Here is a 13135-nt window from a genome sequence, read left to right as displayed (position 1 = left end):
CCTTCTAAAAAGTCTGATGCAACTGTACAAACAAACTTTTCAGTTACCCAAGCACTGCAGAACTAACATTTGAAAGGAATACAGTATTAGGTCTTTACTATCAACACAAATCTACAAAGCTACACACCTCCTTCCCAGTATTAAGTGTATGTATAGGCTTTACTTTGCCTATTACATAAAAGCAATTAAATTTACAGCTCACAAATTAGCAAAGTTTTAAAGTGATTAGTACAGCACAAAGCTATATCAAAACAAAATTAAAATGTATTCAGCTGTCCTGGTTTCGGCTAGTGAATTTTGTTTTTACCTGAAAATTAACATCTTCTTTCTTAAATATCAGTGCTCGAACTTCATCAGGATCTCCATTAAATATAGCTTGAACCAATGGTGGCTGAAATGAAGAAAAAACACATCTTAGAATATAAACCCATTTTAGTTTTTAGTGAGACACATATTTGTTTTTTGATACATAACACAAACACAAGATGATGACAAAATAAAACATCCCAGGCAGTGAAATAAAGAAACCAGCAACAGTATTTAGAATTGAAGAAATTCCAAGTTTTAAAAGCCTCAAACAGACGAACATACTAAGTGAATGAAATATATTATTAAAAAAAAAAAAAAGGCCGAGAAGACTAGCTCATAAGAGCTGAAAAGAGAACTCCTCATAATAAAATTAGGGCTGTTATGTGCTGCAAATTCTATACAATATTAGCAAACAAACCCCTTTTACATTAGCAAGTGACTAAAGTTACTAGAAGTTTTTTCACCTGTTTAGATAGAGTGGAAAAGCAAAGTGCATCAGATAAGTATGGTAACAAATTCACACTCACACACATCTATTACTAAATATAGCAGGATTTCTTAGTAAGTAAGAAAAGCTGCTGAGGTATGCCAGCAAGATTTAAGTCAGTCACTTGACAAAATAAAATAACTTAAAGCAATAAAAGCACAGTCCCCAGTGTTAATCATTTCCAGAAAGTGGTAACTTGAATCTAACAGTTACATCAAGATTATGACTTATGCTATTTTGTATTTTAGCTTAGAATTGCTCTTGCTTGATGTACACTATATACTCTATCAGTTCTCAAAATAAACACAGCATATTATTGCAATACAATGATTACATCAGTTTCTAAAGTGGTACTGCATAAATGTACCATTGAGGAATGAGGAGTGGAGCAGGGCAAAAGCATTTACTTCAACTACAGTTTACCAAGCCCTCTAAAAATCTTCTGCTATTATACAAGAGTTGAGATCTGTTACTGCTGCACCATAAATAAAGTTACAGGAAACAGAATGAGCCCTTGCAAATATTAATTCTGCAACTAAGTTTCAGCTTTTTCCCTCTTTTGTACAGGCAGTTTTTACCACCTTGTCTTGTCTCAACATCATGCATATTCATGTTAATCTTAGGAAAATTACTGTTGGTATTTGCGACACTATTATAAGCAGGAAATATGCCAACAAACAACATGCCTTACCAGCACATTTCCAGAGGGCGATGGACGTAAAGATACATTTTCCTGAGGTAATTTGGAAATAAATGTGGGAGAATCATCTTCCACCTCCTCCAAAACAACAATACAGACTCGACTCATTCGATCCGTTTCAGGAAGCAAAAGCAAACAAAAAAATGCCACCAACAGTATTTTTGGAACCAGACCACAAGTGTCACAACAGGGATCATAGAGGAAATACTTTCACCTGTTTCACATGCCCTCACAAACTTGTGAGTGCTACCGCTGGTGTATTAGCATTTAAAAAAGGACATTCCAATCCCCCCTTACACTTCATTTTTCAGATTTAAGCACCCTGAGATGTTCAAGACAATGCTGAAAAAAAGTCGTTCTTTTTAAAATGAAATTTCCCTAGGCATCGAAACCACAATAATGAAACTGTGGAACAGTTGATAAAAATATCCCAAGATCCAATTCCATTCGAACAGCACTCACTGTCGCACACAGCTGTCCTTTCACAAGCAAATTTGTCTTTGTTAATGTCACAACTTCCACGGCGTCCTTCTACCCCCACAGTGAAATCATTGTTGCAGAAGACACGACACCGAGGACGGAACAAGGAACAATTGCCCTGAGAGAGATGGCCGCAGCTATACCCACTCCTGCAAGGTCAGTTTTAAATCAACCATTGCAGGCTTTCTGGTGACTGAAAATAAACGCGCCTTCTGATCATCCTGTCATTCTACAGCTTCCTTTCTCAATGTCAAAAACAGTCCAGCCAGTAAAATGCATCCCGTTTCCAGCAGTTATTCAGGACCTGCTTAGAGGAAAATAATTCTTTCCCATGCAAGAAAAATATCTGCAACGTACAGCACGGCTGCAGTACATTTACATGCAATGAGTCAGACCACAGGGACAATGAACTCCTTGAATAATATTGCCGGTTGAATCCAGCCTCCCCAAACAACAGCAACACAGACGGCGTTACTCTGTCAGGGACACAAGCAATGCAGAGCGTTCATTTTCCCTTCACCGGGCAGTAGCTGTGGCTTCTCCATCAGGGAACGCGTTAGGCAGAAATACTGTTGAGGAAGAATGCTTCAGCAAAACAAGCTAGCTACCGTACACAAAAGCTCAAATTACTGCCTTAGACGACTTCTGCAAAAGCAGTTCATCACTCAAGTGTTTCTTTTGATCACCATGTGAATGCAGTTCCCATGATAGTCTTCATTCAGATTGAGGGGGAGAGGAAAAAAAGGAAAAAAAATCAGAATCCGTACATCTTCTCTGAGCCAACTTCTTTATCCGAACATCTGTCACTGTGCCAACCTGATTCTCCTCTTTAGTTAGAGCTTCTGCTTATCAGTTTTTTTCCTTGACAAATTAAATTATACAATCAGCAGATAGCCTTGCAAAGCTTAAAAAAAGCCTAGCTGTCCGAGCCGGTCATTAAAAGCCCGTAGGAGCAGAGCACAAACCACCGCCACGGCAGCATTCCCACTGAGCAGCAGCCTGGCGAGCAGCGACTGCAGCCTGGCAGGATGAAATGCCTAGTAATGCTCACATGTCACACTTACCAGAGAACCCAGCCGCTGCTCCCAATGCAACTTCCTCTGGCACAAAAAAAAAAGCGCCTTTTTTTTTTTTGGGGGGGGGGGGGGGGGAGGGGGGGCCAGTCTTTGCACTTACATCTGTGCCAGTTCTGTGACTAATGCAGCTGAAAACGTAAAAAACCTACAGCTGAAGAAAGAGCGACTGTTTAATATTTTCCACTAAAAGCCGCAAAGAAATCTGGTGTACTGGCTCTGCTGACTAACAATTTAGGCAGTAAACAATTCCAGCATTTTAACTGCTTTCATATGGCACTGGTCAGAGTAGCAAAACAGTCCTTGCTTAACTCGCTGAAGACAAGAAATTCCCCGCATAAATACTCTGAAAATTAAATTAAAGTAAAACCTCTCTTAAAGTAACTGGCTGACTATTAAAAAGCCAGCTATTAATGACCAAACCCATGGTTTTTTTGCAACTAGTATAGACAAACATACCCTCAGCTTGAAAAAAATTACATTGAGTATAATTTAAATATTAAATATTATTATAGAACATGATTAAAATATAATATAAAGCCCTACAACTTGCTGAATAAATATTTCAGCTGGAATCTGCCTAAATGATGCTGGTTTGTGTTATGTAAATGGCTTCTGTCAAAGTTGCTGGATAAGTGTCAGTGTTACAGGAACAGAGGGAGGGTTTTTGTTCCTGCTGTTCAGTACGAAAGCACTTCTAATGTCCTCCAGTGGCTGGTAAGATCAGAATTTGTCAGTGGTGAACAAGTTTCTAGCTCTTCGATAAAGCATTTGCACTCAGGTTTCACATGTGAATCCACGCAGAAAGACAGACAGGTTTAAGTGGTATATTAAATGGTTTGGATATTAACAGACATGAATTCCCACCTTTGGGGGCCACAGGCAGGAAAAGCTCACATCACCACTCTCTGGAAATAATATCTACGGTAGCTTCACTGCAACATAACAAATTGCTTAACACACACCTACTGACACTTCATGCGGGTGAAGGTTTTTGTAAGGTCGAAAGAGTACCTTAGCCTAGGGCTCCCCAAGCTCAGGACTGCTGGCTTGGCAGAACATAGCACCAGTTTCTGATTCACTGTGAAATTTCAGATACGATTCAAATTTCCCAAATGTTCTCATTTACAGCATGTGACTAACAAACATCTTTATAAATATATTCTGTTCGTTATATAGAATCCAGTTGTTTTGGAATTTCATACTTTTGGTCTTAATTATGAAAAAGCAATTGTTTGTACACTACACTGCTTTGTTCTAGCGTTTCAACCATTTATTAAAAAGAAACACAGATTCACATGGATACATATGACAACTCATGCTCCTCCTGGCCAGCAAAAACAGTTTAAATAACATGCACATTCTCAAGGCTCATCTACTGCAACAGCCTACTGTCTCATAATGAACACAGCAACCACAACCTACAAAATATTTTCCTTTTAATTGTGAAAAATGTGCTAAAGAATAGACACTGTAGTTCACTTGCAGAAGTAAACATTCATTTGGAAAAAAAAAAACCCAAAAACCCCAGATTTTAAGTCTACAAGCAAAGTACACTGACAGAACACATACTTGGTTTTCATACTACACACACACACAACTGTTAGATAATGATATTCTAGCTAAGCCCATATGTTCAGTGTAAATGAACACGTTTCAAGAGCCAGTAAGTTTATACAGTAAGCAAATGCTAAGAGTTCCATAAGTTTTCTTTGGAATTACCAACTGGATGTGTTGCTAGACAGAGATAATGCCCAGTTTAGTTCAAATTATCTGGAAGTGGTCCATTTTTTTACCTTTGCAATTAATGGTCCAAAGTACACTTAAAAAATTCAGCTAGAAATTCAACAGTTACCGTAAAAAAGTATAGGACTTCACACTCAACTAATTGTGAAAAATTCAGAAGAGTTAAGAATATTTGAATCTACTCTGATACTTATTCTAGAAATCTTACCTATAATTAAAATAAAATTAATAAAAACTATTTCCAAAAGCAAGTTAACATATTATATCTTGCATAGCATCACGTATTTTTGAATGGTGACATTACTATGGTCAAAGAGTCAAAAGCCAATATGACACAGTTTGCATCAGAAAGAGAACCAACATAACTGTGTCAATACTATATTGACCTTGATAGCAATCTAAACCTCCTAAGTAAGCAGACAAAAAACACCTACTCATGCTAGGAATTTGTATGTACAATTACTTCTGTAACCAAAAGACAACCCAGCTCTAGAAACACTGAACTTTTGCTTACAATGACCTAGCACTTGGAGGTTACTTAAAAGAACAATCTTCCCCCCTCCTACCCCCTGCAACTGAAAGTAGTGCCCTCAACTCAGTGGAAACACCATCTCTAATTGTCTCTTCTTTCAACTTCAAGAATCATCCAAGATAGCCTCTGGTTTGCAAAATACAAGTTTCTAATGCTACCTAACAACTATTCTGAAAGCCAAAAGCTAAAGTTCACAATTCTACTGAAAGAAACCAAACTAAGGTTTCAGTTTTTCAGCAGATGATCTAGACTAATAACTTTCAGTGAGGACGAAGAGATTATCTTTAGGAATCATTACGGATCTTTACGAATGTATGAAGAAAGAATATTGCATCTGTCTCTCAAAAAAAAAAAAAATTCAGTTTAATAAAACTTAAAATAAATGAAGACAGCAGGTCACCAGCATCCATCTTCCCCAAAGCCCTCAAAAGTTTCCAGATTAAATGTCACGTATTTCCTACAGGAAAGTTTATTAAACAAGTAGTAGGAAAGAAGAGTCAAAAATGGCCTAACTTAAAAAAACAAGAATGCCATGTCTATTGAGGCTTAAGGGTTGATCGATCTGATAGCCTCTGCAGTATCTAACTGTTAGCAAAATAATATCTCCATACTTAACTTTAAAATTTTAAGGAGTGCAATGGAGAGAGAATAAAAAGAATTTTCAAGTGGACAATAGTGAGGATATGTATTTTTGCAAAAAAAAAAAAGCTTTGTGTTGACAATAGCTTTTTGCAAATAAAAAAAGGCATTGCATTTTCAAACAACACTTGTTTTTAAGTAAATCAAGTTCCAAGAGTCTTTCACAGGTGCATATAAAGAGACTATATTGCAAGAATGCAGCCTGAAGGTTAAAACATGGATGACAGCAGCCATGTCTGTACCAGACAGAAAAACCATGAACTATGAAGCAGCTAAAAATAGTAACCTTTTCTATAGATCTACCCTTTTCTCTAGGAACTGATCAGCAGAGGACTCCAGTAGGACTGCTGGTAACACTGAAAACCTCACTGAGGCACATTCAATGTCAACAAACATACCCAGATAAAGATTTCTCTCTTGCCAATCAGCATTTACCAAGTCTCTTCTAGGCTGAGATTAATCCAACTGGTTTCATTTACTATTTTGTATAATTAAAGATCTAGGAAAGGAAGGAAATTGTTCTGTCAGGTTCCACTAAAAACGAAAAAAAAGTAAAGCCAAGTAAGGCTTATGAATTGTTTTTTTAAACAATCTGTATCAGCTCTGCAAGACAAAGACCTAAACCACAGATTTCTTCAGAAGACAAAGATTGCTTGTAATAGCTACAGTTGTAAGTGCATAGGCATGTCCTAGTATAAGCAGATTTTTATATAATTTACCTAGAATATTTACTAAAGTGTTGCCCACACATAGACAGAGATGAGTGTTCAGCATCACCATGAATATAAGCTACAATACTTCTAGAAGCCTTGTGAGTCACTCATCTGAACTCCTCTGCTGTTTCCTCCCCACTCCTGAGGGAATGAGGTGGAGTCAGGAAAGAAAACGGTCTAAGGCAACGAGAAATTACTACCTTTCTTCCCAATTTTGCTCTGTGTATTCCAGAGCACATGCACAGCTGGGAAGCAGACAAAGGAGACTAGTTCTAGCCTCCAGACTCCAGATTTCTATTTCCAAGGAAAAGTAAAATAGCTTCCTTTGCACGTCCTGCATACCATAGGCAGTTCTCACTTCTTTTTCTTATGCAAGTATATAATCTCAATTAATTGACAGAACTATCTTAACTCAAAGAAAATACATGACTACATAAAACTTTGCAATTAATAAAATCCAGTAACTGAATAGTCATCTTAGCAAAAATTGACACACAAATATGACAAAGAAGAAAAATAATCCAGCATTCATTCTAACTTTTCTCTACTGGAGCAGCATAAGAAAAATTAATAATGCAAAATGCATGTTTGTGATTGAGATGTAACCTTAATTTGTATACTTAAACTGTAACCTTTTAAAAATACTTCAGAAATATAATCTGATCAAAGAGCACTAAAATATCTTAAAAGTGTTAAAAATCTATTTAAGCAATTTTCTGTTTAAGACTTCTTGCATATTTTATACACCTGAACAATACACTGGTAGAGAAACTCTTGGCTGAAGCACCTTACAACCATCATAGTACAAGATAAATCAACACCTTTTTAAAAAAAATGTAGCTCTGATATCTCTAATAAGTAGTCTAGCAAGCTGACTAAAGAACTGACATTCCTAAAAAAACCAGAAAAACTAATACAAGAGTCCTATTTCTCTTTAAAGAAAGTGGAAATATGAGGGAACAGCATCTTTCCTCATGACTTTCTAGCTAGGATGTCACCCACGACACTTTCCTTTTTATTAAGGCCAGATTTAACTTTACTGGCAGGGGTTTTCTTTTTGTGCTCTTGTAGCATACAATTCTGTAATCAAAATCAACAATCTATTCTTACATTAACAGACAGTACATAATAGGAGTCCTCCGATCTCTCTGACTTCAGATTCTCAAGGTACTTCATAAAAAGTGTATGTGCTCTGGCTGGTGGCTCCTATTGATTCATCAGCTGCATCTAACAGCAGTCACCTCCCCGACTTTTGACCAAAACGGAAGGCAGCTATTACACCCAACAGCTTTCCAAAATAACAACCATAGAAGTCTGACAGTAGAATTGTCAGTCTTAGAAAGTTAACTAGGAGTGAAAAACAACTCCTGTCTCGGGGAAGAGAGACCACAAAAAGATCCATCTATCCACATATTTTGTTATGCATAGTTAAGATAAGTCTGCATCCATGAAGACAGACAAATAGATGTAGACAAACTACTTTAGGTAGTGTGGTGTGGGTTTTGGACAGGAGACGGGTTGGTTTTAAAGCAACTTTTCTTTTTGGAGAAGGTAGGTGACAGAAGACGACTTCTATTGGAAATGGAGAAGATGATATCTCAAAAAATCAGTTCAGTCAAAGACAGAAGAGGGCAAAACACTTCAGCATTTGTTAAACCCACGCAAACCCACAATTATTAGCTGTACGCTTAAGTTCTTTTTGCAAGTATGACAGCTTTAAAAAAAAACGTTTTCATAATAGGAAAAGCAAGGCCCACAGATCGGTTACAGGTATTTTCACCTGTTGGCAGAGCAAAAGGCAGAAAAGCCACTGATAGCAGGAATACTTCTGGCCTCCCTAGCTCCTTCCAGCTCAGACCACGTCCACAGCCAATTTTGTTTTCTGGCACTGAAAATGGCATCAATTACAATAATAACCATAGTAGCCTTCCAGGAATAATTACTGAAGGCAGCAATTTCAGCTGTGCACACCAGCTCTAAAAGCAGAGCTGAAGGAAGGAAACAAAAAAAAAAATCAAAGGCTCAGTCTCAGCAGCCCCTGTTTGCTCTTTCAGATGTCAACTGTCCTCTCCCAGCACTACCCAGCCAGTTGCTGGGAGGTAAGACTGGACAGGAATGCAACAATAGAGGAGCAAAAAAAACAACCCAAAGACACTGGAAGACATCAACCCACTGTCACAGCTGGCATTGACAGCCTGATGCTTCAGGAAGCAATGCTATTACATCTTCCCAAGGAGAAGAAACAGATAAAGGTAGCTTGGCTGGAGCAAATGAATGACTGCAGAACTCCTAATCTTAGTTTTATATCATCTATCACATTGCCTTGAAAGTGTTTATACCAATAGCGCACACATTCTTATAAATTAACTAAAACATGATCCTACTAAATTGTATTAGGGCAGCTGGTAAAACAACTAAGAGAATTCCCTTTGGGCATGTGGACACCGAGAAGAATTAGTACATCTCCTTTGATCTACTTTTCTACTGATCTACAGTCAAGCTCTAAAGATGAGCACAGGAAGTGCTGATTTTATGTATATCCCCTTTGAAAATTTCTTCCTGCAGTACTGCTTTTGCAGAGAAAACAGAATCAAGCTCATCATTTATTACAAAAAAACCTAACCCACGTCACAAAAGGTCAACATAACGTTGTCTTATTTTCACCATACAATAGGCTTCCTTCTCCCTCTTCAGCAGGTATTCTGGGGCTTGCAAACACAGCGCAGAGTCTGGGCTTCAAGAACAGATGCTATATGCAAAAGATCACCACAGGCCTCTCAGAGGCTGCAACCTTGAACATCAGTAGATGTCCTTGGGGTTTTCTAAAGTATGTCATAGCAGGCTTAACAGCTTCTTCTGTTCTCATGCACTGAAACCAATTCCCTATGCATTTGGTCTGTAGGGCCAGTCAGCTTCCCCACTGAGGCTCATTTAGCTGTATGGGCTAAAGACAGTAACCTTTATCCTCACTTTGCTTTTTTCTTAACTTTGGTTCTTTTGCTGAAGGCTGGAAACCCCCTTAAAGGAAGGCAGCACAACACAACACGCCCAGATTCAGCACTGGACAGTGCTGGTGTCGAGATAAAAAATTAGGACATTCTAGCTGGAGCCAAGAAACCTGGAATAAAGTTTATCATTTCCTCATTAAAACTCTGCTGGATTGCCATACTGCTGAGCTTCCGAAGAAGCAAATGTTAGTCAGGCAGATTTCTAGAAACGACAGTTGCTCTGCTGCCTATGACAAGTGACCAATCTGATTCTATCACTAGCTCCACTCTAAATGATGACATATAAAAGCTGTCATTGCAGCATGTTTGATGAGCTGGGGATGACAGACAAATCAATTTCCAAGTCACATCAAGGTTATTCCACCTAATACCGTTCTTTAATTTAACACAGATGTGCCATTCTCCTCCTTTTTCCCTTCTCTTCCCCCTATAAAACTCATTAGCTAACTAATTTTTTTCAGCACCGTTTCAGTTATACTGGAGTATGTATCGCTTTTGAGTTATGCTCCAAGTTACGTAGAAAGAACAAAGAGACCTGAATTTGACTAAGAGCATATGAAACTATGGAAGAGATTCAGGTTCATAAAAGACGTTTTCGTTTTAGCAGATAAGACCACCAGCAGGTAGCCATTTAAAAATATAACACAAATCCTAGTGTTCTACAAGACCTTCTACAAACTTGAAAAGTGATTCTCATGACTGAATTTTCATCCTGTACCACTTACAGAATTTAGGCAGAAAAATCAAGTCAGTTACGCCAGTCAGTAGAGGGCTTTCACAGTTTTGTGTCACCAACCACATGAATCCTCATGGGTAAGTTACCGTGGTTACAAAATGTTTGCTTTTATACGTTCGTCTGAAATTCCTATGGAATTCCCACACAGCCAAAACCAGCAGTGCTCCACCAACATTTAAGAATTTGAGTCAGAAACACATACTGCTTCCGCTCAGACTATTATCTGGGAAACACTAAAAAAATGATTCATACCATTTTGAGCCATGGAAGGGAGGAAACAAACATCACATTCAACTATTTAAAACCTTCAGTGATGACTCACATCAGCTTAGGACATTTCCAGAATCGGCTGCTGTTCTCAAGTAACAAATTGCTGTAGACTATTGAAGAAAATAAGCTGTTGACTATTCAAGAAAATAAACAAGACCGATCCGCTTTCAACAGAACCATTCAACTATCAAATAAAGAATAGAAGGGGAATGGTTGGGGTTTGGGGTTTTTTTTGCCCCCTCTTCCCCCCAACAAAACACAAAACCCACGAAGCTCAGTGGATCATATCTCTGTAGGCCAAGGTCAGAAAGCCCACTAACTCCCAACTGATAATTATGCCTATTTAAGTTTGATTTTAGCTGTATTTGCAAAAATCAGCTTGGAAATTTTGCTACGAGCAAGTCTGTTACCTGTCTTGTTTCAGCCATATTAGTGGGGTTTTATCTTAGCCTATGTTTTGCTTGGACTCACACGGTTGTGTGATTTCAGCAGCCAGTACTAACAAAACGTTAATCCAGTCACGGGGGCAACAAGATATAACCAATTAAGAAGTGAGGAATAATGAACAGTCTGTGAAAAGCTAAGAATAGAGCACAGCAATGCATCCAAAGAAGTGTTATACAGCACTCATTGGCCTCCAGTGATTAAATGACCATGAGGGGAAGTAACAAGGGTTGGACTGAAGAAGGAAAAAAACCTAAGTAGGAGCAACTATATAATACAGACTGCTTTTCCCCTGCCAGAGGGGCACTAGGAAGAGGACACTTTGCATGGAAGCAATTCTTGTCTAACACTTCCCACGTCTGGCCATCTTAGGGAAGGAAAGTTCAGTTAGCTTTGAATGTCTGCATACTATTCACTCACAAGCATAACATTCTGATAAATAAAAGAACTAAGAAGCATTATCAAGAGGAAACACTGTATTTAGAATGACAGAGAGATAGCAGCAAATATTTTCTCAGAAGACCACACAATTTCTACCATTCAAAACATAGCTCTGATTTTGCCAATGAGAAAAGGAGAACAAAACCTACTCCTTCAAAACACCTATTCTCCATTTTTGTCATTACTGAAACTCTCCTAGTTGAAAGTTTTGGAAGTCAATAATACTGGGGGGAGGAAGAGGCTGAAATACTAAATAGCTCCAAAATTCTCAACCTTAAGAAAGAAAAAAGAAAAATTGTTGCCTTTAAAAGTTTCTGTTCAGATTTTCCTACTCATTAGTCATGTGATGGTACAATCTGCTTACAGCTTAGGCTCCCCCTCCCTGTTCCATCCAGGGAAGAGTGTTATTGTTGGGGGTGGAGGGGGGCGGTTTGGTGGTGAGGGTTTTTTTCCAGGATGGGGTTTGGGAGGGGAGGGTCCTGAATACATTGATTAATTTTCTTTAAAAGATTTTAAAGTTTTCTTTTAAAGATTTTTGAAATCAAATTCTCTTGCAGAAGAGTTGTAAGGGTTGAAACAAAATGATAAATATTTAACTAGTATAATACTAAAAATGCATATAACATTCCTACTAGTGCAATACTTTTAATACAGTTTTGGGTAGATATGAATAGACTGTGACCACAGAAGCCACAGTTCAGCTGGCTTGCTCACATGGGGGATTTTGTTTCCATACATACCAGGGACTCAAAACACTATATGCAAGTGAGCAAAATGAATTCTAGTTGCTATGGTTACCATCACATTTATGTATTTTATCTCTCTTCAGTATGTAAACACTCAGCATCACTGTATATGCATTATTCTGATTTTCTTTAAAGTAGTGTGGGTCAATAGCTGCCTTATGTATGAGGATTTGCTGTTTGGGGGAAGCTAAATGTCCTAGAATTTTTTAGGAATCCCTTACACCTCCCTCATGTCCAAGAGCGAGCTCCTTTCTGGTAACTGGAAACACTTTGGAAAACAAAGCTGAATAAAATCTACATATTTACACACACATATGCACACTACTATGGGATGAGCGAGCTCATCTGAATCTTCTGCAGCTGCCAAAATGGATGGCTTTTCCTAAAACTGAGCAAGGAGAAATACAGCAACAGCCAAGAATCTTACTCAGCTGCTTCAAACCTTGCAAAGTCTTCCCCTCGATGCCCACCAGGGAAGTAGCTCCCAGGAGGGCTCTTACACATCCCTTTGGGATAAGAGCATGTAAGCAACATTTATTCTTAGACGTTACTTTTGCTATTGATTTTTCAATTCTGTTATTTAGAAGACTAAAAAGCACTTTCCTTAAAAAGCTGAGCAGTCCATTACTGAATTAAATTTCACAAAATATAACAAAGTATTAATTTAGAACACTAGTTAAAGTTTTACCAGCCTAGAAATTTGTTTGTTTTTTGTTTGTTTGGGGGTTTGGGTGTTGGGTTTTTGTTGGTTTTTTTTTTTTTTTCAAGTGATATCTGAGGAAGTGGATGAGTCTGATTTTAACTGCTGGCC

At 38.0% G+C, this 13135-nt stretch overlaps 1 protein-coding gene across 5 annotated transcripts in view; it reads right to left on the bottom strand.

The window, feature by feature from the left end:
* ANKRD28 (ankyrin repeat domain 28) overlaps nt 1-13135 on the bottom strand; it is a 134552-nt gene that overhangs the window by 79970 nt on the left and 41447 nt on the right. For 3 of the 5 annotated variants that reach the window (XR_012994709.1, XM_076331237.1, XM_076331241.1), the window contains exons 1-2: nt 1488-2987; nt 308-391 (exon numbers count right to left, since the gene is read on the bottom strand). Coding sequence is in view for 3 of the 5 variants with exons in the window: in XM_076331237.1 (XP_076187352.1) it covers nt 308-391; nt 1488-1604 (201 nt within the window). In the remaining 2 variants the exon portion in view is untranslated. Of the gene's footprint in view, nt 1-307; nt 392-1487; nt 2988-13135 lie in introns of those variants that run through there. The other 2 variants (XM_076331240.1, XM_076331238.1) reach the window with 1 other exon arrangement.

This window comes from Aptenodytes patagonicus, chromosome 2 (assembly GCF_965638725.1).
Source record: "Aptenodytes patagonicus chromosome 2, bAptPat1.pri.cur, whole genome shotgun sequence".
NCBI classification, from domain to species: Eukaryota; Metazoa; Chordata; class Aves; order Sphenisciformes; family Spheniscidae; genus Aptenodytes; species Aptenodytes patagonicus.
This window is presented reverse-complemented; position numbering and strand designations above follow the sequence as displayed.